The sequence below is a fragment of the Solanum stenotomum genome, chromosome 8 (assembly GCF_019186545.1).
Source record: "Solanum stenotomum isolate F172 chromosome 8, ASM1918654v1, whole genome shotgun sequence".
NCBI classification, from domain to species: domain Eukaryota; kingdom Viridiplantae; phylum Streptophyta; class Magnoliopsida; order Solanales; family Solanaceae; genus Solanum; species Solanum stenotomum.
Genome location: NC_064289.1, coordinates 1877649 through 1902171, shown reverse-complemented (window position 1 = coordinate 1902171; position 24523 = coordinate 1877649). Strand labels below are relative to the sequence as shown.

Below are 24523 nucleotides of genomic sequence, written 5' to 3'. Positions count from 1 at the left end.
TTGGAAATGCTAGCATCTCTGCATTAGACCTTGTATAATGAATTTGTTTCCTATATGATGTTGCTGTTAATTACTTGAACTGTTTTCTTTTACTGTGTATCTGCTAGTTCAGTTTCTCTTCCATAGAAGAATGTTGAGACAAGTCTCTTGTACTTCCGCATTTTTCAGCACAAATGGCGGAGTACAATGGTGAAATACTTGCTAATTTATTTGTAGGGATTAATTGTTGGATCAGAAAAAAGACAAACGATCACACAGCTATACAAATCATGATGATTGTGTTGCATACAATTTGAGAAAACAAGACAGTATATTGATTCTTTGGTCCGAGCACTTGCAAGTTGGTTTCAATCAATTTACAGGAAATAGTATTAGCGTCCAATTCTTTCGTCGTTCTAAATAAAATTGCGAGTGGCAATAAGGAGTTACTTTTTTGGTGCATGCATGGAAGTTGCTTGAAGTTTTATTTTGGTACTTTTGCAGGTTTTTTGGATCCCTTTTTAGCCATGTGTCTGTTTTTATCATTTTCTAATTTGGTACTTGCAAATTAGTACTTCTAGTGGATATTAGGACATTCTAGTTGTATGACCTTGACTTATTCTATTCTTCATACTATTCAGTCAATTAGCATTTAGACAATGTTTTTAACCTTTAATAATCCTTAAGAAGGTATCGAGAACACTTTTGCTGTACTGAAAAATGATTTATAAGCTAAACACTAATCAGAGATTGTTTTCCTACAACCCGAAGGCGCTGTTCTGCTATCCTTGTGTTATGACTGAGATTCATCGATCTAAATAATATTTTTATTGAGGAGTTGGGGATTGGATGTCAGGTGTGAAGAAAGGTCTTCTGATTTCTCTAAAGTTACCATGCAAATAAGATTTTGATGATTTTATCAGCTCCTGAAGGAAGGCGGTAGACAATGTTGTGCAATTCGTGATAATGCCCGTCATGGTGTATCAGATGTTTCATTCAAATTGCAGCGATACCAGCAGAAATTTCTCGCTGTCGAAGACTGATGATAAAAATGGTGGTATTACAGTGGTCACATATTATTTCAGTTTGTTGGTCTAAGCTACAATTTGAGCTGTTTTTTCCTTGAAATGAAACGGGTCAGTTCGAACCAAATAATCATCATAAGATGGTCCATACAGCAAGTATACTTTTAACAAGAAGGTTTGAGGAGTGCTGATCTGAGGTGGAAAGATTGTTTTTGATGACATAAAAGTAGTAGTAGAAAAAAAAAAAGAAAGCAATGAAAGTTAAGAAGGCAAGACATATTACTAAAGGAAGCAGAGCATACTAAAAAGGAATACTAAACTATAACAAAAATACATGCAAACTGAATTAGGTAGACGTAGTGTTCGAAAGCTTGCATCGACACTGAGATGCGATCCCACGTTGGGCTGGAAACGGCTATGCACCCAAATTCATATTTTAAAAAAGAAAACACACGAATGTAAAACATATACTCCCTCCGTCCCATTTTATGTGGCAACATTTCCTTTTTGGTTAGTCCCAAAAAGAATGTCACATTTCCTTATATGGAAAGTATTTAAAGGTACAATTCCTTTTTTACCCTTGTTGGTCCCACTTAATCTTAAAATAATACTCCAATACATTTATGAGGAGAGAGAAAAGTAAGTCTACTTTTTAAAGGACAATTTGGTAAACATTTTAAAGTCTTCATTTATTTCTTAAATTCTGTGCCCGGTCAAATGTTGCCACATAAAATGGGACGGAGGGAGTAATAGATACTCCCTCCGTCCACAATTAATTGTCATGATTTCCTTTTTTAGAGTCAAACAATAAGAACTTTGACCAACATTTTACGATGTATATTTTCATCATATTGATATGCAAAAAATTGCAACTTATAGTACTTTTCGTATAGTTTTTGAATATCTATTTTTTTTTTAAAAAATATCGAATTAACATAATTTAATTTAACTTTAAAAATTAGTCAAATTGACTTTCGAAAAGCGCAACATGACAAATAAAAGTGGACAGAGGGAGTATTAAAATAAAATAAAATTCTACACATATATACCAGGTATAAGTTTTATAAAAGGTCTCCATAATTAGATTTAAAATTCGTAAATTTAAAATTCCAATATTTTTCATCTTACTATGTGGACTTCTTCTAAAGCTAAGGATGTCAGCTTTTACAATCTCTATTTCCCACACTCAACTTGTAAAATCTAGTAACGGAGTTAGAAATTTGACAGAGGGTATATAAATTTTCCTCATTGTAAAAAGAATATTAAATCAAATATATATATATAGTAGTGAATATTTAATCTGTTTGTATACACATTATTTTCTAGGGAGGGTGTGCACCCAGCCACCCTTGGGCCTTGACTCTCCCCCATGTCCTAAACAAGTTAAAAATAACAAGCTTGAAACAATTTATTTTAAGAAAATAAAAAGAAAAAGAGAGAAAAACAGGACCATTGAAAATTAGGAGTGTGTTTAGTAGGAAAGTAATCCAAAAAAGTAGGCTAATATTACGGATATTTGTTCAATTATCCACATTTCTATCTAGCAAATTCAACTTACTTTAATTTTGTAACATTCTAAACTAATTGTTTCACCAAAATTTTCTTCCATTTTTTCTTGTTTAATCAACAAAAATGGTAAGAAGAAAAGTTTCAGCTTGGGCTGGATTTGTACAAGGGCGTCATCGTCAAGAATTAATTGTATGCCAATTTTCAGATATGACAAATTCAAAGGGATGTATTTGGTCTGGTGGTAACCCTTTTGCTTTTAGTTTACCACTTGTGTTGGCCCAATTGATTTTCATTTTCTTTGTTACAAGAATTACTTTTTCCCTCATTCAACCTCTTAAACAAAGTATGGTCAGTGCACAACTTATTGTAAGCTTCTTTTTTCTCACAATTTTATTTTTATTTTACTTGTGTTGTAAAATTCATGCTTACCAAGTAGTTTCAGGATTTGAATTTTACGAGTTGAACAACTAAATATAATACCCTTTTCCATTCATTTCTAAACATGTCTCTTTACCCCCTCTTTAATTGAAATTTTCCAACTTGACATGCTTAAGACCACAAAGTACATTTTACCTATCTTTAATTTAAGATGTGCCATTCAAAAGTTTTTAAACTCCATGCCAAATCAAAACTAGACAAACAAATTGAAAAAAAAGGATTATAATGTCTGGTTTTGTATGGAAAATGTGGGGTTTAACTGAAATTCTTGTCCCAAAATTCATGCTATCATCATTGTTACAAGTGGATTCATGATTTAAATTTGATGACTTCAAGAACTAAACCTGATACCTTTTTAAAATGTGTTCGTAATGTTTTATTTCTTGAAGTTATACTAATTTGTCACATGTGTATATTTATGTTTCGTATCGAAAATACTAGATTTAGTTGAACTTGTTGTTTATAGGCTGTTGCATAAATCCGCCTCTGATTATACCTAATAATTCTATTGCTTGTAGAGCTAAGGTTTTAACTTGATGAGTTTAATCTTTAAAGTTTGTAGCATTATTGAACACATTATACTTTTGAAACTATGGGTTAGAATTCGATGTTTGTTGAAATTCTAGTGATTTTTTTTTACGTATATATGTGTGTTTTCGTGTCTAGAATGTTGGTTTCAGTTGAAGCTGTTGTTTATACACCTCTGATCACATGTGTTGCAAAATTTATACTATCATTATTGTTGATCTAGAACAGGCAGGCATTATCATGGGGAGATCAGGCTTTGGTCGGATCCGTGCGTATTCGGCCTTAATATTTCGACCAGAAGGCAGAATGGTACTACAGACAATCTCAGATGTTGGTTTCATGTTTCATGTTTTTGTTCTTGGAGTTCAAGTAGATCCAACAATGCTGAGAAGAGCGGGGAGAAACGCGGTTCTAATAGGTGTTTCATCTTTTGTTATGCCTTTTGCACTTGGAGGATTAGCCTGTTACGTATTACCTCATTTGACTGTCATAGATGACGCGACAGCGCATTTCCTGCCTTTGTTATCTGTAATTAACTCTGCTTCATTCTTTCCTGTGATCACTAGCCTTCTTAGTGATCTTAAGATTCTAAATTCGGAAATTGGTCGAATAGCTACATTAGCCTCCTTGGTTAATGACGGTTGTATATATGCTGCTTCCATACTTTTAACAACAATAGATGCATCATCAAGTTATTCAAAGTGGAATGGAGTAATGGCCATTGCATGGATAGGCACATTCCTGATAGTAATCGTGTTTGCTGTAAGGCCATTGGTGAAACATATTGCTAGGACTATACCGGAAAGAGGGGCTATGAAGGAAAGCCATTTTCTAATGATAGCTGTGCTAGCTCTCCTCTGTGGATTTGTGTCCCAGTCTATTGGACAGCCTCCTGCTGTTGGTACTTTTATTTTGGGAGTAGTGGTGCCAGAGGGACCGCCTTTGGGCTCATCGATGGTCTACAAGATCGATTCTTTTTGTACTGGATTGCTGCTTCCTGCTAAGTTTGCTATCAGTGGGTTGACATTGGACATATTCTCCCTAGGAAGAGGAAAGAGTCTTTTAGGCGTAGAAGCAGTGATCCTATTGGGTTATTTAGGTAAGTTTGCTGGCACTCTTGTTTCAGCTGTTCACTTTGCTGTTTCCTTCCAAGATGCAGTACCTCTTGCTCTCATCATGTGTTGCAAAGGAATTATCGAGGCATCCTTTTATATCGGCTTAAAGGATACTGGAGTATGCAACCTATCTCCTCTCTTTTCTATGACTATATATAAACTCTGTATTTTTTTCTTTATCTACTATAGCATGTACCTGTTAGTAGTCCAATTGTTATACTGTCACTGTATAGAAGTTAAACTCAATCGCTATTCACTAATAGTAAACAAGTTATTTACATGTCTCGTATTTGGTTTATCTACAGGCAATAACAAGTGAAGCATATGCGCTTTTGTTAATCACAATGTTGGTCATAACAGGAATTGTGAGACCTTTAATTTGGTACCTCTATGATCCATCAAGAAGGTACTTAGGCTACAGAACAAATAGTATACAACATTTGGATCCGACCAGTGAGCTTCGGGTACAAGTGTGTATTCACAACGAAGATAATGTCCCGAGCTTAGTCAATCTTCTTGATGTGTCCAATCCATCTAGAAGGAGACCTATTGCAGTGTTCGTTCTTAATCTAATGGAGCTCAAAGGCAGCGCAGCTGCTTTACTGGTGCCAACTCATAATAGAAAAGGCAAACCGAAACTCAAGTCTCTGCCTAGCAGAACTGAACATATATCTAATGCATTCAACATTCTCGCGCATAGAAATCACGGTTCTATGGTTGTTCAACACTTCACCTCCATTGTTCCGTATGCCACTATGCACGATGACATATGTACAATCGCGGTGGACAAAGGTGTCAATATTGTGATCATCCCATTCCACAAGCAGTGGGCTATTGATGGAACAGTAGGAGCCAATTTCCCTGCAATTAGGATGGTGAACCAACAGGTACTCCATAAAGCACCTTGCTCAGTTGGGATCCTAGTTGATCGGGGACAATTAGCCGATAACACACAAATCTTGTTTGGCCATTCTCTTTTCCGCATCACAATGCTTTACCTAGGTGGTCCTGATGATGATGAGGCACTCGCCTATTGCTGCAGGATGCTAGGGCATCCCCACATCACCATGAGTCTTGTCTGGCTCAAACATTCGAGTGACAATATCGAGAAGAGTATGGAGTCACATATGATACAATGGTTCAAGGCTAATAATGTGGATGCAGGGAGAGTGAGTTACAAAGAAGAAGTGGTGAATGATGCAGTGGGGACAACTCAGGTTCTTCGTTCACTCGAGGACAGTTGTGATCTTTGTATAGTTGGTAGAGACCACGAACAGTCCGAGTTAACACTAGGGATCAATGAATGGATCGAGTGTCCAGAACTAGGATTTATCGGAGACATGTTAGCTACTTCGGATTATAGTTTTTCATTGCTCGTTGTGCAACAAACACCACCCGGGACCGAGTTTATAAATATCCAGCCACTGCAGCCTGTTGCTAGCAGTTTTTATTCTGGTTCAGGTAAATATAGTCAGCATTCTGGTTCAGGTAAATATAGTCAGCATTCTGGTTATGGCCCTTTTGGGTAGCAACTGAAGTTGTTTTCCTCTTTGATCAATGCCAAGAATGTAGAAAATAGGTTAAAGGATACACAGAAAAAAAAAAAAGGTCCTGTGTATTGTAAATTTTGTCAAAATTGTAGGTAGAAATTAGCAAGCACAAAGTTCAGTTTTACTTTTATGTATAATGTAAGTAGTCACAATTGAACTTGTTGCAATAGGTTACTACTTGCCTTATGTGATCTGATAGTGCGTGTGACAACTAGAAATTCACCATTCTAAAGAGTCTCGAGTTTCCCATAGAAAACATGTGGTTAACAGTTTTAACATTTAAGCAGAGTTTTGGTTATATCTATCTTACACACTGTTCTGTTCTCAAGGCTTGAATTCAAGACTTGTGATCATGAATCGAGGAATCCGAATCATTCTATAATACCTGGTCTTTCTCCTTTTACATTTTCTTGGAGAAAAAAATGCTGCAAATGTGAGCAGTTGTACGATTAACAGATGTAATATTTTCCCTAATTTACTTTGGGTAGTTAGTTGACAGGCTGCCTAACCCATATAATGAAAGTGAAGTTCCACATTTTAATAATTGAGGGATTAACTGAATCTAGTAAAGCTTGTTAACCACTTCCTTGATCGTACTTAAGCTTAGTGTGAAGTTGTTTGGGTTAGCAATGGTACAATTACTTGACAAAATTTCACTTTTTAAGCTTAATTATGATAATTAAGTATTTAGTTGCACACATGTCATGCTAATATTTGCACTTGTTCCTTGGACTAATATATACCTCATCATGATCAATATTTTTATCGAAAAAAATAGATTCAAGTTATTAACGTATAGTAATTACTAATAATAAGATTATACTAGCCATTTATAGTTTTTTAAGTTTTGATCTAAATGTATTTTCATATGTTTTTATGAAAATACATGTCTCGTCTTTATTTGTTAGGTAAGTATCCTTTTAATCCACCAAAACCAACCCCAAAATTCAACCTTAGTTTACTTTGTTTTACTTCAATCACTTGAAAATTAATAAACTTGAGTTCTAAATTAATGATTTATATCTATTAAATATTTTTAAAAATAAATATAAAATTTGAGTCAAAATTACTAATTCTGTTGAACTCGTACCATCAACTCCTACTTGGACAATGCATTTCAAGAACTTATATGAATTTGAATGCCGACACTTCCTATGAGAAGCCACGAGAACAACATATTCAGTGTAATTCTAAAAACGAGATCTAAATAGATAGAAAGAATATTTTCGATAGCCTTCAACTCAACAAGAAATGCACATTTGGGTTATGTTGTTATAGCAACTGGAGCCATATGCTCGCATGTAATTGGTTTACCTTCTTCAATGTTTGGCCAACAAACAGCCCATTCATACTTAAATTAGATGTTTCAATTGTCTTTATCCTGCTAATAAAATAATTCAACTAGATATATATATATAAAAAAGATTAATCTAGTCTTGAATAAAGTTCCATTATCCTCAATTAATTTCGAACGAGTTTAACTTCTATATGTAATTGTTATGCTATCAAATAACTTAAACTTAACTATATGAAAAATTTAATTGTCCGTTAAAACTTGAAAGTGATATTAATACTGAAAAATAGGACGAGTTTCTTGTTATAACTTGTTAAAATACACCAATTCTATTTCAATTTCATCGACCATTTTCTTCTTATTAAATCTTAGTTTCAACCATGTTGACATATTAAATAACAGCAAGATTAGAAATTGAAGAAGATCTTGTGAGAAAATTTTGACAATTCAAAAGAAAAAAAGAAAGAGGAAACNCTAGTTAGAGCTATTAATATGGGTTGGCCCACCCCATTCGGGCTAACCCATACAAGCTTTGAAATTTGACGGGTTAGGTCGGGTTAGCCCATTTTTTGTGTGGGCCAGAAAATGGTCTGCCCAACCCACAAGTATGTGACTACGGGTTTATCGGGCCAGTCCTCTTTTCGTAAAAAAATATTTTTATAATTTTTTAAATTAAATTATAATTTAAAAATATTATCATAAATATCGACAAGATAATATTACATGGTGTTAGTATTACTACTTGTTAATCAAATCCACAAATAAAATTATCTTTATAATATTTATTAAGTTTGATTTAAAGTAAAAGCATAAATAGTTAAATAAAAATATTAACCTAATTATTTTCCAATGATCATAATAAAACACAAAAACTATGACAATATTCCATAGGCTACGGCCTATGTACGTAGTGATTCCCAGATTAATGAATTTTTATTTTATGTAATACATATTTTATAAATATAATTTGTATTTAAATTGTAATATTTTAAACTTTAAACTGATTTTGAGTTTAGACTCTTGTTACTTTTAATACTCTATTTTATTTTTTAATTAATTTTTATTTGGCCCACGGGCCGGCCCTATCTATATTTCTCAAGCCCCACAAATCGGCAGACTTATTCAGGCCGTGCTAAAAAGCCCTTTTCTTAAATGGACTCCAAGAATCGTAGCCCAACCCTATCAAATCACGAGTTAGGTCAGACCGGCCCAACGGACCTAGCCCATATTGACGGCTCTAAATCTAGTCTTGAATAAAGTTCCATTATCCTCAATTAATTTCAAACGAGTTTAACTTCTATATTGTAATTGTTATGCTATCAAATAACTTAAACATAACTACATAAAAAATTTAATCGTCCGTTAAAATTTAAAAGTGAATATAATACTGAAAAATAGGACGAGTTTCTTATTATAACTTGTTAAAATACACAAATACACCAATTCTATTTCAATTTCATCGACCATTTTCTTCTTATTAAATCTTAGTTTCAACCATGTTGACATATTAAATAACAGCAAGATTAGAAATTGAAGAAGATCTTGTGAGAAAATTTTGACAATTCAAAAGAAAAAAAGAAAGAGGAAACCGTTATTAACTGAATAGTCAAAAATACTTACTGATTTCAGACTCCATAGTCTTATATTTTAATTAGACTAAGAATTAAATTGCAAGTGGTTGCACCAAATCCACCATATAGTTGGACTAATTTGCCTAAAACTTTCCTAAATCTTTTTTTGACTTTAAACTAATCTTTTTTTTAAAGAATAAACAAAATTTATGATTCCCTCCTTGTACCCTTATAAATAGACAACTTCATTAAGTCCTCTAATAAAGCATTACAACTTTAAAGCTTTTTACTAAAGCAAATGCACAAAAACATAGAAATGAAGACTTATATAAGTTGTCTCATTGTGGTTATATTATCACTACTATCTTCTTTTGCTAATGCAGAATCTCACAAACATGATTTTACTGTGAGTATACATTTACCTTTTTAAATATAATTTAGAAAAATTATCCAACATTGTCATGAATATTTTTATTTATTTTTGGACAGGTTCAACAAACTAGGGTAACTAGGCTATGCAGAACCAAGAATATAATTACAGTTAATGGACAATTTCCAGGGCCAACCTTGACAGTTCGAAACGGAGATACAGTGGTTGTTACTGTTGTTAATAGAGCACGTTACAATGTTACTATCCATTGGTAATTTACCTTATAAGTGACAAGTATTTTTTTGCATGTCAATGTATAGAACTTAAACTGTTGTAAATTTTTCATGCAGGCATGGAATTCGTCAAATGCGAACACCATGGGCTGATGGGCCTGAGTATGTAACACAATGCCCAATAAGACCAGGAGGATCTTACACATATAGATTTACTATTGAAAACCAAGAGGGTACATTGTGGTGGCATGCTCACAGCAAATGGCTAAGAGCTACTGTTTATGGTGCATTAGTTATTTTACCTAAACAGGGTTCTAATTTTCCTTTTTCACTGCCCCAGAAAGATTTTCCTGTTATTCTTGGTAATGCTTCTTTCTCTTTATCTTTTCAATTTAACTTATATACACTGACTGACAGTGAGAACACACTAATTTTATTACACTCCGAATTCGATATGATTATATGTTTTTCATTTTGTATAGGGGAATGGTGGAACAGAGACATTATTGCAGTACAAAGACAAGCACAGTTTACTGGAGCAGCTCCTAATATTTCTGATGCATATACTATTAATGGTCAACCTGGTGACCTGTATAGATGCTCTACACAAGGTCCTTACTACATAAAAGAAAATGAAACATCACCGATTAACCTTATATACATTGACGGTGTAAATAATCCGTGAAACGACTAATTCAGGATTTTAATGCAGGTACTGTGAAGTACTCGGTGAATCCCGGAGAATCTGTTCTCCTGAGGGTGATCAATGCTGCACTCAATCAACAACTTTTCTTCTCAGTTGCAAACCACATGCTCACAGTTGTGGGTATTGATGCTACTTACAACAAGCCTTTTACAACTAATGTCATTATGGTTGGACCTGGACAAACAACTAATGTAATTCTCACTGCTAATCAGTCCCCTCGCCGATACTATATGGCAGCTCGTGCCTATGCCACAGTCAGAAATGGGCAATTTGATAACACCACTACCACTGCCATACTTGAGTACACAAATGTCAACTCGGGGGCGAATTCAAGGCCTTCATTGCCTCAACTTCCAGCCTTCAATGATACAGCCACTGCAACTGCTTTCGCTAACCGATTGAGGAGCATCCCTAGCAATAATAGAGTTCCCAATCAGATTGATGAGAACTTAGTTTTCACTGTTGGACTAGGCTTAGTGAATTGCACCCCTGGCCCTAGATGTCAAGGGCCTAATAATACGCGATTTGCTGCTAGCATGAACAACATTTCATTTGTTTTTCCTAGAAGAACTTCATTGCTCCAGGCCTATTACCAAAACATTCCAGGGATTTATACATTGGACTTCCCACCTGTTCCACCGGTGCAATTTGACTACACGGGTAATGTTTCACGAGGACTTTGGCAACCAAGATTTGGAACAAAGCTGTACAAGCTCAAGTTTGGTTCTAATGTACAAATTGTGTTGCAAGATACTGCTATCTTCTCTACAGAGGACCATCCTATACATCTTCACGGATACCATTTTTGGGTCGTTGGACAAGGTTTTGGTAACTTCAATGCTCAAACTGATACTGCTAACTTTAACTTGAATGATCCGCCTGTCAGGAACACAATCGATGTTCCTGTAGGTGGATGGGCAGTCATCCGTTTCGTGGCTGATAATCCAGGTAAAGAACCTGATTTCATCATTAAAAATGTTCAAGTTTTCAAATTTTATACCTGTTTTGATAATTTGATTGATTTGTTGCAGGGGTTTGGTTGTTCCATTGCCACATTGATTCTCATTTGGCATGGGGCCTAGGTATGGCATTCATCGTCGAAAATGGAATAGGAGAGAAACAGACAATGGAACCACCTCCACCAGATCTACCACAATGCTAAAAATATATAGTGAATGTTAGATTCAGAAGAATCATGTGTTTTGCAATTATAGCAAATTGTCCTTGTTATGTTTTTATCCTAAAATTAAGCAGTTATTAGTGTGTCTATTTGATGTTTCCCCTAAGTGTGAGCCATCAGGATTTAGCCTTGGCTTTATTGAGTTTGAAATTCATTAGTCTATGATATATGTTTGACTTCATATATTATATATAGTAATCACAATCTTGGTTTCTGTCAGCATCATACAAAAGTACTCAACAGTTTTATTGTCATCACATATCTTTGTTTCTTAAGAATATTTTTGAAGTGACAACGACAACATATAACTAAACCTTAAAGCTAGAACACGGCATCTACCTAACCTACGACATTTTCCAAGACTAATTAACTCCCTTTGCAACAGTTCAATTGACTGAATTACTTAATCTGTTGACATTTGTTCATATGATGCTCGTTGTTTAATCTGATTTGTTATCGATTTCATCACTAAACTAGCCAATAAGTCCTCAATGAGATGACTAAAAAATGATGGAATTAATTTAACTTCTTGACCAAAAACTTGAAGCCCTTCTCCTCTATGGTTCTTAATAACTTGTGATCTCCAAGTCCCCTACCATTTCTACACAACTTTGGAAAATGGCTTGGAATGCAGTATAAGTTCAAATCTAATAGCAAGAAACTAAAAAAATCCTACCGTTAACTTCAAAGGAATATCATATCTCAAAAACTCGAACTTTAGACGTCTCATTAAAGCCAAATGATCCAACTAAATATCCTACCACCTCCTGATTTCTCTTCTTTTTCTTTTTTCTTGTTGTAGGCTAGAAGATAAAATATTTTCCCGAGTTAATGGTGAAAAAAACACCTAATGTATCACAGTTTATCAAGTTTCATACTTGAAATATCAGTTGTGTGGGTTTCCCACTTGAACTATCACCAACCAACGATTTATCAAAACACAGTGAACTATCCATTGTTCCATCACCATATCGTTCAGATAGGAAACTCACACACATGATAGTTTAAGTATGAAACTTGAAAACCGACATACTTTATGTGTGTTTTTGACCCTTTCACTCTATTTTCCCTGAGTATTTATTAGGAAAAATATTATATCTGTTATCTTACAACTACCTCATATGGACAGGTAAACGTGGATGACAGGAGTATTAGTCACTTTTAGCTGTTTTTTGAGACATGGTCAAGTAGGAATTTGGTCGTACATAGTGAATACTAACTAACGGAACTTTACACAAACCGCAACAAAACAATTAAATAACCTATTCAACTAGCTGTATTTTTAAAAAAACTAACTAGACACAGTTTTGTGAAATACTATCTTCGTCCCAATTTATGTGACACAGTTGAATTTGAATTTGAATACTGACACTTACTATTAGAAGAAATGCTCATTCGGATTGTGCTGTTTCTAGTAATTGGTTTATCTTCTTCATTGTTTGGAACAAACTTTCCCCTTCATACTTAAATTAGATGTTTTAATTGTCTTATAATGCTAATGAAAAGGAAGATTAACCATCTTCACAAATAAAAATACAAGAAGATTTTACCTAGAAATGGAAGATAAAAGTAAATAAGAGATACTGAAGAAACATTGAAAATTTAATAGAAAAAGAAACAGAGAAACCGTTTTAATAACTAAATTTACTGATTTACAAGAGACACAACAAAGTTACATTATGATTGCAAGTGGTTGTACCAAATCCACCATTTAGTTGGACTAAGTTGCCTAAAACTTTCCAAAATCCCTGTTTGACTCTAAACTAATCTACCTCCTAATCCTTGTTATTCCATCCTTGTAACATTATAAATAGACAACTCCATCAAGTCCTCTAATCATTGCATTAACACTTCATTAATCCTCTAATCAAAGCATTACAACTTTCAAGCATTGGCTCAAACAAATGCAAAAAAGAAGAGAAATGGATACTTGTATAAGTTGTCTCATTGTGGCTATACTATCACTACTCTCTACTTTTGCTAACGCAGAATTTCATTACCATGAATTTATTGTAAGAATACATTCACCTTTTCTTCTTATAATTTAGAATTTTTTTTCCAACATTGTCCTGAAACACTTTTTTTTTTAACAGGTTCAAGAAACTAGTGTAACTAGGCTGTGCAGAACCAAGAATATAATTACAGTGAATGGACAATTCCCAGGGCCAACCTTGACAGTTCGAAATGGAGATACATTGTTTGTTACTGTTGTTAATAGAGCTCGTTACAACGTTACCATCCATTGGTAATTACATTATAAGTGACAAATATTTTTTTATATTATCAGTGCATAAAACTTAAGACTGTTCTGAATTTCTGTGCAGGCATGGAATTCGTCAAATGCGAACACCATGGGCTGATGGGCCTGAGTATGTTACACAATGCCCAATTAGACCAGGAGGATTTTACACATACAGATTTACTATTGAAAACCAAGAGGGTACATTGTGGTGGCATGCTCACAGCAAATGGCTTAGAGCTACTGTTTATGGTGCATTAGTTATTTTACCTAAACAGGGTTCTAATTTTCCTTTTTCACTGCCCCAGAAAGATTTTCCTGTTCTTCTTGGTAATGCTTCTTTCTCTTTATCTTTTCGGTTTAATTTATATACACTGACAGTGAAAAAACACGTTTTGTACTATTTTTGTTTCACTCCGAATTCGTTATGACTATATGTATTTATTTTGTATAGGAGAATGGTGGAACAGAGACATTATTGCAGTACAAAGACAAGCACAATTTACTGGAGCAGCTCCTAATAATTCTGATGCATATACTATTAATGGTCAACCTGGTGACCTGTATAGATGCTCTACACAAGGTCCTCACTACATAAAAGAAAATGAAACATAACCGATTTAACTTATATACACTGATAGTGTAAATAATCCGTGAAACGACTAATTCAGAATTGTAATGCAGGTACTGTGAAATACTCGGTGAACCCGGGAGAATCAGTTCTCCTGAGGGTGATCAACGCTGCACTCAATCAACAACTTTTCTTCTCAGTTGCAAACCACATGCTCACTGTTGTGGGTATTGATGCTACTTACAACAAGCCTTTTACAACTAATGTCATTATGGTTGGACCTGGACAAACAACTAATGTAATTCTCACTGCTAATCAGTCCCCTCGCCGATACTACATGGCCGCTCGTGCCTATGCCACAGTCAGAAATGGGCAATTTGATAACACTACTACCACTGCCATCCTTGAGTACAAAAATCTGAACTCGGGCGCGAATTCAAGGCCTTCATTGCCTCAACTTCCAGCCTTTAATGATACAGCCACAGCCACTGCTTTCGCTAACCGATTGAGGGGCGTTCCTAACAATAATAGAGTTCCCAATCAGATTGATGAGAACTTGTTTTTCACTGTTGGACTAGGCTTAGTGAACTGCACCCGTGGCCCTAGATGTCAAGGGCCTAATAATACGCGATTTGCAGCTAGCATGAACAACATTTCATTTGTTTTACCTAGAAGAACTTCATTGCTCCAGGCCTATTACCAAAACATTCCAGGGATTTATACATTGGACTTTCCACGTGTTCCACCGGTTCAATTTGATTACACGGGCAATGTTTCAAGAGGACTCTGGCAACCAAGATTTGGAACAAAGCTGTACAAGCTCAAGTTTGGTTCTAATGTACAAATTGTGTTGCAAGATACTGCTATTTTTTCAACAGAGGATCACCCTATACATCTTCACGGATATCATTTTTGGGTCGTTGGACAAGGTTTTGGTAACTTCAATCCTCAAACTGATTCTGCTAACTTTAACTTGATCGATCCGCCTGTCAGGAACACAATCGATGTTCCTGTTGGTGGATGGGCAGTCATCCGTTTCGTGGCTGATAATCCAGGTAAAGAACCTGATTTCATCACTAAAAATATTTTTGTTTGAAAATTATGTACCTGTTTTGAGAATTTGATTGACTTATGTGATATGTTGCAGGAGTTTGGTTGTTCCATTGCCACATTGATTCTCATTTGGCATGGGGCCTAGGTATGGCATTCATCGTCGAAAATGGAATAGGAGAGAAACAGACAATGGAACCACCTCCACCAGATCTACCACAATGCTAATATGTTTAAATTGTAGCAAATTGTCTTAAAATTAAGCAGTTCTTAGTGTATCTGTTTGTTGTTTTCTCAAGTGTGAGCCATCAGGATTTCATTTGTCTATGATTAATGTTCAAGTACCAACCAAGAAAAGAATTTTACTTGACAATGTATGTACTAATCACAATCTTGGATTCTGTCAGCATCAGATAGAAGTATTGAACAGTTGACGTTTTCATACTTAAATCTTCGTTTTCACTTCCTTCCAAATGAAAGAAAGCAAACATTATGTATTAAGACATTAGTGAATGAGTTTGATGCCAAGGGTGTGGTCTTGCTCTGTGGTCATTCTGGTCTAATTTTGTTCCACACTTTGGCTCAAGAGCACATGCTGATCCTCCTAGCTCAAGGAGGCATCTAATGTTTTTGTTCTCTAGGTATGTGCACTGTTTGCATGCGTAGGCTTGAGCACACTGAATTAAAATTCACCAAGCTTCGAAGTTTTTTCATTACTATTGCCAACTGAAATTGGTTTCATCCTTGTTTGGATACATTAAACATGCCACATTATTTTTCCATATGTAATAAAAAGTAAAAGGATCTCCATATGCTGCCCAAAACAAGTGTTCCCACATACAACCAAAGACATGCCACATTATTTTTCCATCTGTTTATCATTCAGGATGGCATAAAAAGTGGCCAACTGATCATAAAATAATCAAAAGTTAACACCACTAAACCTATATAACTTTATGTCAAGTAATGTAGATGACCAATATGCCTACACTATGTCATTAAGATCCATTTTCTAGCATCAAAATTGACATGCTAAGAATTGAGGGCTCTGCTACTAGATCTACAGCTTCCACCAGAAGCAAGGTGGAAACACAAAAGTACATAATTGTCCTTTGAGTGACCTAAAGTACCTTGTCAGAGAAAGGGGCAAATGCATTGCTGAAGTAGGTGATAATGAGTTGTGAATATGTTATGTCAATAGAGAGAACTTGAGGTTCGCGTTCCGCACAACAGCTAGCAGATAGGAACCATATCATATTAGATAAGAGGTCCTGCATTTCATCCCAAGAGTGTGCTAGCAAGAGAGACTACCTTAAGAAATGTATAATTAGCTATCTAACTTCTTCTCCATTTTGAAGAAAGAACAAACCCACATCACATATAACAATTCCCTATTATTACACCCACATAAAATAGCAATAAGCTAGAAGATGTCATAGTTAGTGAGACATATCTGGGAGATTAATACAGTTTTCCGCAGGTACAAAAGTTTATTTCAAAGATATATTACAAGTTCTTCAATAAATTCAAGAATTTCAGAACCTACAAGATTCAAATACACCAAGATCACAACACATCTAATTAACAACAGGACATAACAGCTCTACAAAGCAGTCAATAAAAAGAGCTCATTCCCTTTTCTTGCGCAGTTTCTATAGAGCGCACATAATTGTTTTCAAAGGAAGACATTTATTCAGAAGACTACGTTTTCCATGAAACATAACAAGACCTTGGGCCACACTGATTAGAAGTCAATACTTGTTCACAATACATAAGGAGTCCAAATAATAAAGAAAATAACACTAACTAACCTGAAAATTAAATCTATCTCTTAAACTCATTTATATTCAAAGGTAGGTGGGCTAGGAGCATCAAAGCTCTCTAAAACCTGGGTCTTGCTACCACCGCTTGACGCTGTCTCCTCTTTCTTTCCACCTCCAAAAAGCCCTCCAAACCAGGATGTTGAGGAAGAAGAGGATGGCGCTGAAGATCCTGTCATCATACCATCAATACTTACTGGAGCTTGACCAGGAAGCTGCCCCATTGGTTGACCAGGCAGCTGCCCAGGTGGATATCCAGGCACCCCAGGGACATTTGGTAGTGGCTCATCCATGGGTGGGAAATTCTGGGGTGCACTCATGACTTTATTTAACATGATTCCAGCTCCCTCTATCAACGCAAGTAAAACTCCACCAAACATTGCTGATCTAGAAGCAGCACCTAGTCCCTGCCGCATCTGTAGAAAGCCACCAGTTGCTGCACCAGCAATAATTGAGTTCCAAGGATCTTCTTTCTGCCGGAGATAAACCATTGTACAATCAAAGGTGGAAAATAGGCCACCCCACACAGCAAAACTACCACCAATACGAGGAGCATTCATGCGCACTGCCTGTGTACCACCAATCAAGCGCTCACCTTTTGGCGAGTTGTAAATGCCTTTTAAGAAGTGGAAGGCTGAACCTCCAACAGCACCCATACCAAATGCTCCACCAACATCATCAAGTATACGGTCAGGGCAAGGTTCGCGAGAGGTCTCTGGTGTTCCCATTGTAACAGGGGACAAGCACTAACTAGGAGGAAAAAGGGCTAAAAGGGGATGACACCAACCAAACAGACTTGCTTTTACTTTCCAAGGAAGTGATTGGTTTAATTTAATGAATTCACCTGCATCAAAACAGTCTCATCAAACTGCACCATCAAGGGGCTGTAAAGTGAAAATCACAATTAACATTGAAAACAGCAAAACCACTAACATGAACACAAACTTTGCATTCAACACTGAAACAAAGAACTACTTTTTCCCTACAGCTCTTAGAATAAAAACCCAGCTCAAGTAACAAAGTAAACTCAGGTTATATATATAAAGTAACTATTTTTTTTAATCATGGAAGGAGGTCAATAACTTCCTCTCAGCTACTTACAACTTGCCCGTTTCTTATAAAGCAAAGTTTTTTCACCATAAGGATTAATCTATAGTTTTTTTTAATAATATTTGGACCGGACAACTTAGCTTCAAATCACTCTTAGGACAGATATGTTAACAGCAGCAAATATTTGAGCAAACTAAAGAAGCCACGCTATAAACATTAATAGACTAACTTAGATAATAATAATAGGTTTTTTGAAACTTGAAACAAATGGCATTTTGATGATAACACCTTGCGCACCTTGACCCTGCTCAAAGAGATTAACTAATCATTGTTTCTCTCTTTACTCCACTTTCTCTAGTGTCCTTTTACCAAACTACCAAAGAATTCAGAAACCATATAGACTAGGAACTTAGGGTTGTTTGGTATGGGCAGTGGGATAGACAAAGTTATCCCATGGGCTTAGTTGTTCCACTGTATATATGGGGTTTCTTATCCCATCATTGTTGTATAAATGATGGGATAAATAATCCCGGGACTAATTAATACCCCTAACCAAACGGGGGATAAAATGAATCCTTATCCCTCATACCAAATGACCCCTTAAGAGTACAGGAAAAACCCATCAGAAAACTATTACAAAAAGACAGGCACCATGACCCAGTTTCAGCAATACCATAAAATAGAACTGAGCATAAATGACAACTAGAAAACATTTTTCACGATGCAACAGTAATTCAAACCAGATAGAACGTCAACATTGACACAACAAAACCAATCACAGATTTCATACAAGTAGACCAGAGAAACGAGCTAGTTCAGATATTACCAAATGTAAGCCAGGCAACAATGGGAACTAGAGCGTTATCACAAAAAAACACTGATTGAAAAAGAGTTATAATCACTGCCATAAAATCCCCAAATCAAAAAGGGCTTAAACCCTAGCTAAACCACTCCAAACACTTCAATAGCTCCCAAAATCATAACAGTCCACATGAGAATTAGAACATTAACACATAATGCAATAGCAATTAGAGAGAAAGCAAAAACATCTCAAGAAAGCAGTGACCCCTAAAAAAATTAAGCGAAAAACAACTCAAGAAAACAGTGACCCATCAAAAATTAAGCAAAAAACATCTCAAGAAAACAGTGACCCATAAAAAATTAAGCAAAATACATCTCAAGAAAACAGTGACCCATCAAAAATTAAAAAGCAAAAACATCTCAAGAAAACAGTGACCCAAAAAAAATTAACCAACAATCTATCGAATTACCAAGCAGGACAACGTTATAAACAAAGAATTAAGTGTATCCATGAACAGGTACAAGACTTTTGGAACCAAAAAGGAAGAAACCCAAGATACCTAGAAACCCTAGAAATCTAATTGTGAATATACATATACATATATAGCAGTGTAATGTAGAGTTGCACATATTTACTTACATGGGATACAGGAGAGAAAACAAGAACTTGTTGAAGAAGAGAAGACTGTTGTACTTGTTCCGCTTCGACCAAATTTAGGTTTCGGGCTTTATGTATTTTCCATAGGTTTATATTCAATTGTCTTTTGTTTCTTTGTTTTTATTATTGTTCATCTTCACAAAAAAAAGGGAATAAACTGGAAAATAAATACTTAAGTAATTGGTCTTGTGTTTTATTATCTCCTCAAATAAAAAACAATATCAATATAAAATTATTTTTCACCTAGTAGTAAATGTGAGTCGTCAGCTCTTTGTATACATCATCCTTCATTCTTATGGATTAAATAATTTCGTGAAATAGTTGAATCATGGATACATGGGTGTTACCTGTCCACGATGACACGAGAAATTCATTGAGCTTTATGAAAAAAAAATTGTAACAAGATTTTTATAGATGAACATGCAGATAAATTATTATCGAAATCTCCAAAGAATAATGACCCACAAATTTGTTTAAACATTGAGGAGCTGTGGGAGGGGTACTTCCTCCCCCTCTTTGTGTCTCCCTCTTATTTCCGTTGTGCGCTCATCTACATGATGACTTATTAACGAATTGCTAAGTAAAAAATCCCCATGAAATATTAAACGATAGTTTATCTTTCACATCTCGTTTGTAGTGTACGTGGAGGACATGTGCTTTTTTAAACAAAAATTTAAACAAAATCACTCTTGGCAACATATATCTTGATTCTCACATCGAAAAGAACATAGCGAAATACAATCATTAGTATGAAATGCAAAATCTTGTGAACCGTTGAATCTTTGAACGTAAATTGCTCCTAAAACTTAAAGCGAGGGCACATTACATAACTCATCCAACCACACCACATCCAAAAATTGGATCGTGATTATGTCAATATTTGATTTTAGTATTAAATTCTGTCATTGACATTGGCATAAAATATACATAAATGCCAAGTCTTTCTAAACTACTACATAAAGCCTTTTCATGGACACATAATTCTGCATGAGTAACTACATAAATGCCAAGTCTTTCTAATCCTCAAATTTCTAACAATTATAATAGAATGTTTTGGATATACAAACCAATAATTCCAGAAACCATAATCCCAAGAACATATTGCCTGTGCAAGCTAAGATGGCACCAAATTAGAAAGAAAATTATTACTGATCGACGACTATGTCTAAATGAACTTCAGCAGCACTAACATAAATCTATAGGAATCAGTATCTAGTGATACTATTCTGGATCATGTTGATAAATTTAGAAGCAGCAGATAGGAAACAACATTTGGTGTAGACATGATTACTTTCGTGTTTATGCTTTAGTGGCACCAATGTGAAATTTTGTTTAACCAGCAGTAAGCTAAGTATCTGGACTGAGTGATTAATATTTACCTTGCTATGTTGTGAGTCCAAATCCAAAGGGAAACAATGGATCATAGTAAGGATCACCAACGTCCATTGGAAGTTGATCTACAGTTCTGAACCATGTTCTTGGAAGTTTTCCGGTAAATCCCTAGTCCCCAAATAGAAGATCAGTGATACCTTGACCTTCAGTTCCAGGCTGCTACAAGTGCATCAATTGAAAGTTGATATGGTTCAAGAACGAGTGGTCGACTAGATATATATGACTATGACAACACACTTCACGGATTGGCAAACATAGTTAATGACATCAGGTCCAGGATCTGCCATTGTGAGAGTAGGACTGTCTCCTGCACTCTCAGCATAAGTGTGCTCACCGACAACCACAATAGCATAGTCAAAGCCACTAGAAGTAGCATACTTGCTGTCAGGATATTCAACATAGATGACTTCTGTTCCTGGATCAACTGCAGACTTTATTGCACCGAGGATGGTAGTACGTTCCTGTAAATGAAGTTCACTCAACTTACAATGCTAGCCAACTGAAAATAGCAAATGGTTATTTATGCATTACGACAGTAGTTACTTAGCCTGCTGCAGTTTCCTATATAGAACTACCAATATATTTGAGTTTATAACATTTTCCAAATGATTTGTGCACAGTTCAACTATATTTTCTGAGAGAAATTTCTATACTCATTCTTCTTTTCCCCCTTTATCTTGTTAGGGTGGTGGGTGGGGAGATTATTCAAGAAATAATAAGGTCAAGTGATTTCACAAATTTTCTATTTAATAGTAAGTCATTACATGTAGTATTAGAGGTCTTGTGAAACGCATCAGAAGAAAAAACAGACCACTTGTAGGATCATTACCACTAAAACCCTGCCAAGTAATAGTCCATCCACCACATTGATAACCTAAGTTATCAGCATGGCTACCAGCAATCAAAATTCTAGACACTTTCTTAGGAAGAGGTAAAAATGGGTTACTAGCAGTTTTCCCATTCTTCAGCAGCACATGAGATTTCCGCACAGCTTCTCTTGCTAAGTTTCTGTGTTCCTGAATGGAAATCAGGACCACAAAAGCTGAATTTCACATTTCAAACAGTTCAAAACGTATACATCTAAAACTACGGACACATAGGCTCCAAATGGTAGTTAAGTGGAAAGGGTCTTGAGATCACCATATCTACTACACATCCTTCAAGCAGGGGCAAGGATTAGCCCAAAACAAACTAAACAATGGCCATATACAATGCATGCACTAACATTGTAACTGAGGCTTGAAGTGTAAAGTAGTGACCTACCTGGTTCCCAACCTCGTTGATCAGGCTGAAATCAGTGTAGGGGTTCTCAAAAAGTCCCATGGTAAATTTAACTGACAAAATCCTCTCCACTGCATCATCAATTCGATCAGTTGGGATAAAATTGTTCTTGACGAGGTAAGTCAGATCATTGATAAACTCGGTAAAATTATATGGGACCATAACCTGCAAATGACCAATTTGACATTTCCTGATTTAGCTTGAACACCAAAACATTTCCCAAACACAATGCATCTGAAGATTAATTTGCTCCAGCTCTCTGTCTCCCTCTGATGTACTAGTATCAGTTTTAAGAATTAGTTGAATGTTGACACTGGTGTAGGGAAAACATCTTACCAATGTCGACACCAGCTAGATTACACAAGAACCATTATCAAAATGTAAATATAAGATCTAACTGGTTTATAAAAGGCTCATCAAAAAATTGATAACAACTACAAAACAGTGGCAAAAAAGGGAAAACAGCATTAGCATAAAAGCATCTCATATTGGACTTCATTGTGCTCTAATGATAACAAGCAACTAAAGAGCAGTCAAGATTCTCATTACTTAAACTTAGATTTGACAGTTCTTTGCACAACGATGAGGAAGAACGACTGTAGATATTCATTCTAACTTTCAAAGAACATCATATTAAACAATAAGCATGGAATTGCTTTCAAATTTTCCATACTTTCCAGATCCTGCATCTAATTGCAAAACAAGTTGTACTAACAATCCATCTCTTTTTTCATTTATTGTTAAAGATCACAAGTTCATGTTTCATTGTTAATCACTGCTTCATTACATGTCATTCTTTGTTGAACTATCATATCAGAATTTGATGAAAAGAAAAGTAAAATATTGTGAGATGCACGTTTTTGCATGTGATTTGCACTTAATAATCATTTCTCCGATCACTTGATTTGTGGTTAATGATCATGTCTTCTGGTTTCATAGTTTTACTTTTCAATGAAAGCCAAGACTGATGTATAACAAAAAGACGTTATGAACATGCTTTCGAACTCCATAGACAGCCTTATCTCTTGGCGTACTCTGGATAATTCAAACTCAGAAGAAGAAACTGATTAAGTTCAGCTCAGCTTCCTTTATCAGTGAAAAAAGAAGCCTGTTTTAGCTCAATTTCCATCCCTTCTTTCTTTCTTTCTTTCTTTCTTCTTTTCATCTCTTTTGAATATTTTTTCGACTTATTTCTGTATCCATTCAATTTTGCATTTCCTGATCTTGTAACTCTGGAGTAACCATGAATACTCACAAGTCAACTTTTTTTTTTTCCTCAGTGTTAATCGCTATTAAATCTACAGCTATTAATTCAATCTCCTAGATAAGTGCTGGTAACATGATCAAGAGATGCATAAAAAACAGAAAAACTAGAAAATATGATAAGGGTACCAAGTACAGGCAGACCTCTATATATAACAATAATTCTCTATAACAATATTTCACTATAACAATCATGTTTTTTGAGGACTCGATCTTTCATGTTATGTTGTCTATAATACCATTTCACTATAGCAGCCAAAACATATCAGAACATACTACAATGTTATAGAAAGGTTTGACTATACTATATATTGTGAATGATCCTTATCAAGAAAATCCAGATGTAATTTTTTTTTTATATAAACAAGGGCATCAATACTCTATTTCTCATAACAATTTACTTCAAAATGTTATTATTCAATCTAAAAGGAAAGTAACACAGCAACTAACAAAAAAAAAAATGCGCAAGAAAAACTAAACAATTATTCAAATGATACAACTATATAGATATGAGATGTAACTGAAGTAGAAGTCCAAATCAAACAGGGCTTACTACTTCTAGCTCTCAAAACAATCTTCGTTAGACTAAAATCATCAAATCTCCAAAAACAAATGCTCCCTGTCTTACTTTCTTTTTTTACTCCATTTAAAAAAGAATGTCTCTTTTACCTTTTTTTGGCAACTCTTCAGAGTTCAACTCTCTCCGTGAAATATTTAATACCACAAAATTAAAGGGCATTCAAATATATTATACATATCTTTAGTTTAAGACCACAAAAATCTTTCAATGTTTCTTACTTTCTTGAATTTGGTGTCATGTCGAAACAACAAAAACAAATCCAAAAATGGAGGTAGTAAACACCAACTACACAAAAGTTACAAACATCAAACATGGAACGC

The 24523-nt window shown here is 35.1% G+C and overlaps 3 protein-coding genes and 1 pseudogene across 5 annotated transcripts; 2 read left to right on the top strand and 2 right to left on the bottom strand.

The window, feature by feature from the left end:
* The first annotated feature begins 2619 nt into the window (after positions 1–2619).
* Positions 2620–6185, top strand: LOC125872035 (cation/H(+) antiporter 14). The gene is made up of 3 exons (XM_049552687.1): positions 2620–2879; positions 3708–4712; positions 4900–6185. The coding sequence occupies exons 1-3, from the start codon at positions 2637–2639 to the stop codon at positions 6121–6123; spliced, it is 2472 nt and encodes an 823-aa protein (XP_049408644.1). The 5' UTR covers positions 2620–2636; the 3' UTR covers positions 6124–6185.
* Positions 6186–9280: 3095 nt separating this feature from the next.
* LOC125874876 (laccase-3-like) lies at positions 9281–15756 on the top strand. Of its 3 annotated transcripts, none has more exons than XM_049555920.1 (6): positions 9281–9415; positions 13592–13743; positions 13823–14067; positions 14192–14320; positions 14422–15363; positions 15456–15756. In XM_049555920.1, exons 1-6 carry the CDS (start codon positions 9308–9310, stop codon positions 15584–15586), a joined length of 1707 nt encoding a protein of 568 aa, XP_049411877.1. In that variant the 5' UTR covers positions 9281–9307; the 3' UTR covers positions 15587–15756. The 3 variants fall into 3 exon arrangements, with proteins under 3 accessions (XP_049411877.1, XP_049411875.1, XP_049411878.1); XM_049555918.1 differs by lacking the exons at positions 13592–13743; positions 13823–14067; positions 14192–14320; positions 14422–15363; positions 15456–15756 and adding exons at positions 9499–9650; positions 9730–9974; positions 10095–10223; positions 10325–11266; positions 11350–11702 and having other exon boundaries at positions 9291–9415; XM_049555921.1 differs by lacking the exon at positions 9281–9415 and adding an exon at positions 13406–13510.
* Positions 15757–17091: 1335 nt separating this feature from the next.
* On the bottom strand, positions 17092–19805 carry LOC125874079 (mitochondrial import inner membrane translocase subunit TIM17-2-like). Its single transcript, XM_049554886.1, has 2 exons — positions 19670–19805; positions 17092–18022 (listed from the first exon to the last, which is right to left on the bottom strand). Exon 2 carries the CDS (start codon positions 17904–17906, stop codon positions 17196–17198), a length of 711 nt encoding a protein of 236 aa, XP_049410843.1. The 5' UTR covers positions 17907–18022; positions 19670–19805; the 3' UTR covers positions 17092–17195.
* A 1265-nt stretch (positions 19806–21070) lies between these two features.
* LOC125874281 (uncharacterized) lies at positions 21071–22551 on the bottom strand (annotated as a pseudogene).
* Positions 22552–24523: the final 1972 nt, after the last annotated feature.

What these genes read in the sequence shown, in the direction of transcription:
- LOC125872035 (XM_049552687.1), top strand. Translation starts at nt 2,637, where the DNA reads ATGGTAAGAAGAAAAGTTTCAGCTTGGGCTGGATTTGTACAAGGGCGT. An exon ending in TGGTCAGTGCACAACTTATT is followed by an intron (nt 2,880 to 3,707) that starts GTAAGCTTCTTT and finishes GATCTAGAACAG; the next exon opens with GCAGGCATTATCATGGGGAG. An exon ending in TCGGCTTAAAGGATACTGGA is followed by an intron (nt 4,713 to 4,899) that starts GTATGCAACCTA and finishes GTTTATCTACAG; the next exon opens with GCAATAACAAGTGAAGCATA.
- LOC125874876 (XM_049555920.1), top strand. Translation starts at nt 9,308, where the DNA reads ATGCACAAAAACATAGAAATGAAGACTTATATAAGTTGTCTCATTGTG. An exon ending in CTCACAAACATGATTTTACT is followed by an intron (nt 9,416 to 13,591) that starts GTGAGTATACAT and finishes TTTTTTTAACAG; the next exon opens with GTTCAAGAAACTAGTGTAAC. An exon ending in GTATAGATGCTCTACACAAG is followed by an intron (nt 14,321 to 14,421) that starts GTCCTCACTACA and finishes ATTGTAATGCAG; the next exon opens with GTACTGTGAAATACTCGGTG.
- LOC125874079 (XM_049554886.1), bottom strand. Translation starts at nt 17,906, where the DNA reads ATGGGAACACCAGAGACCTCTCGCGAACCTTGCCCTGACCGTATACTT.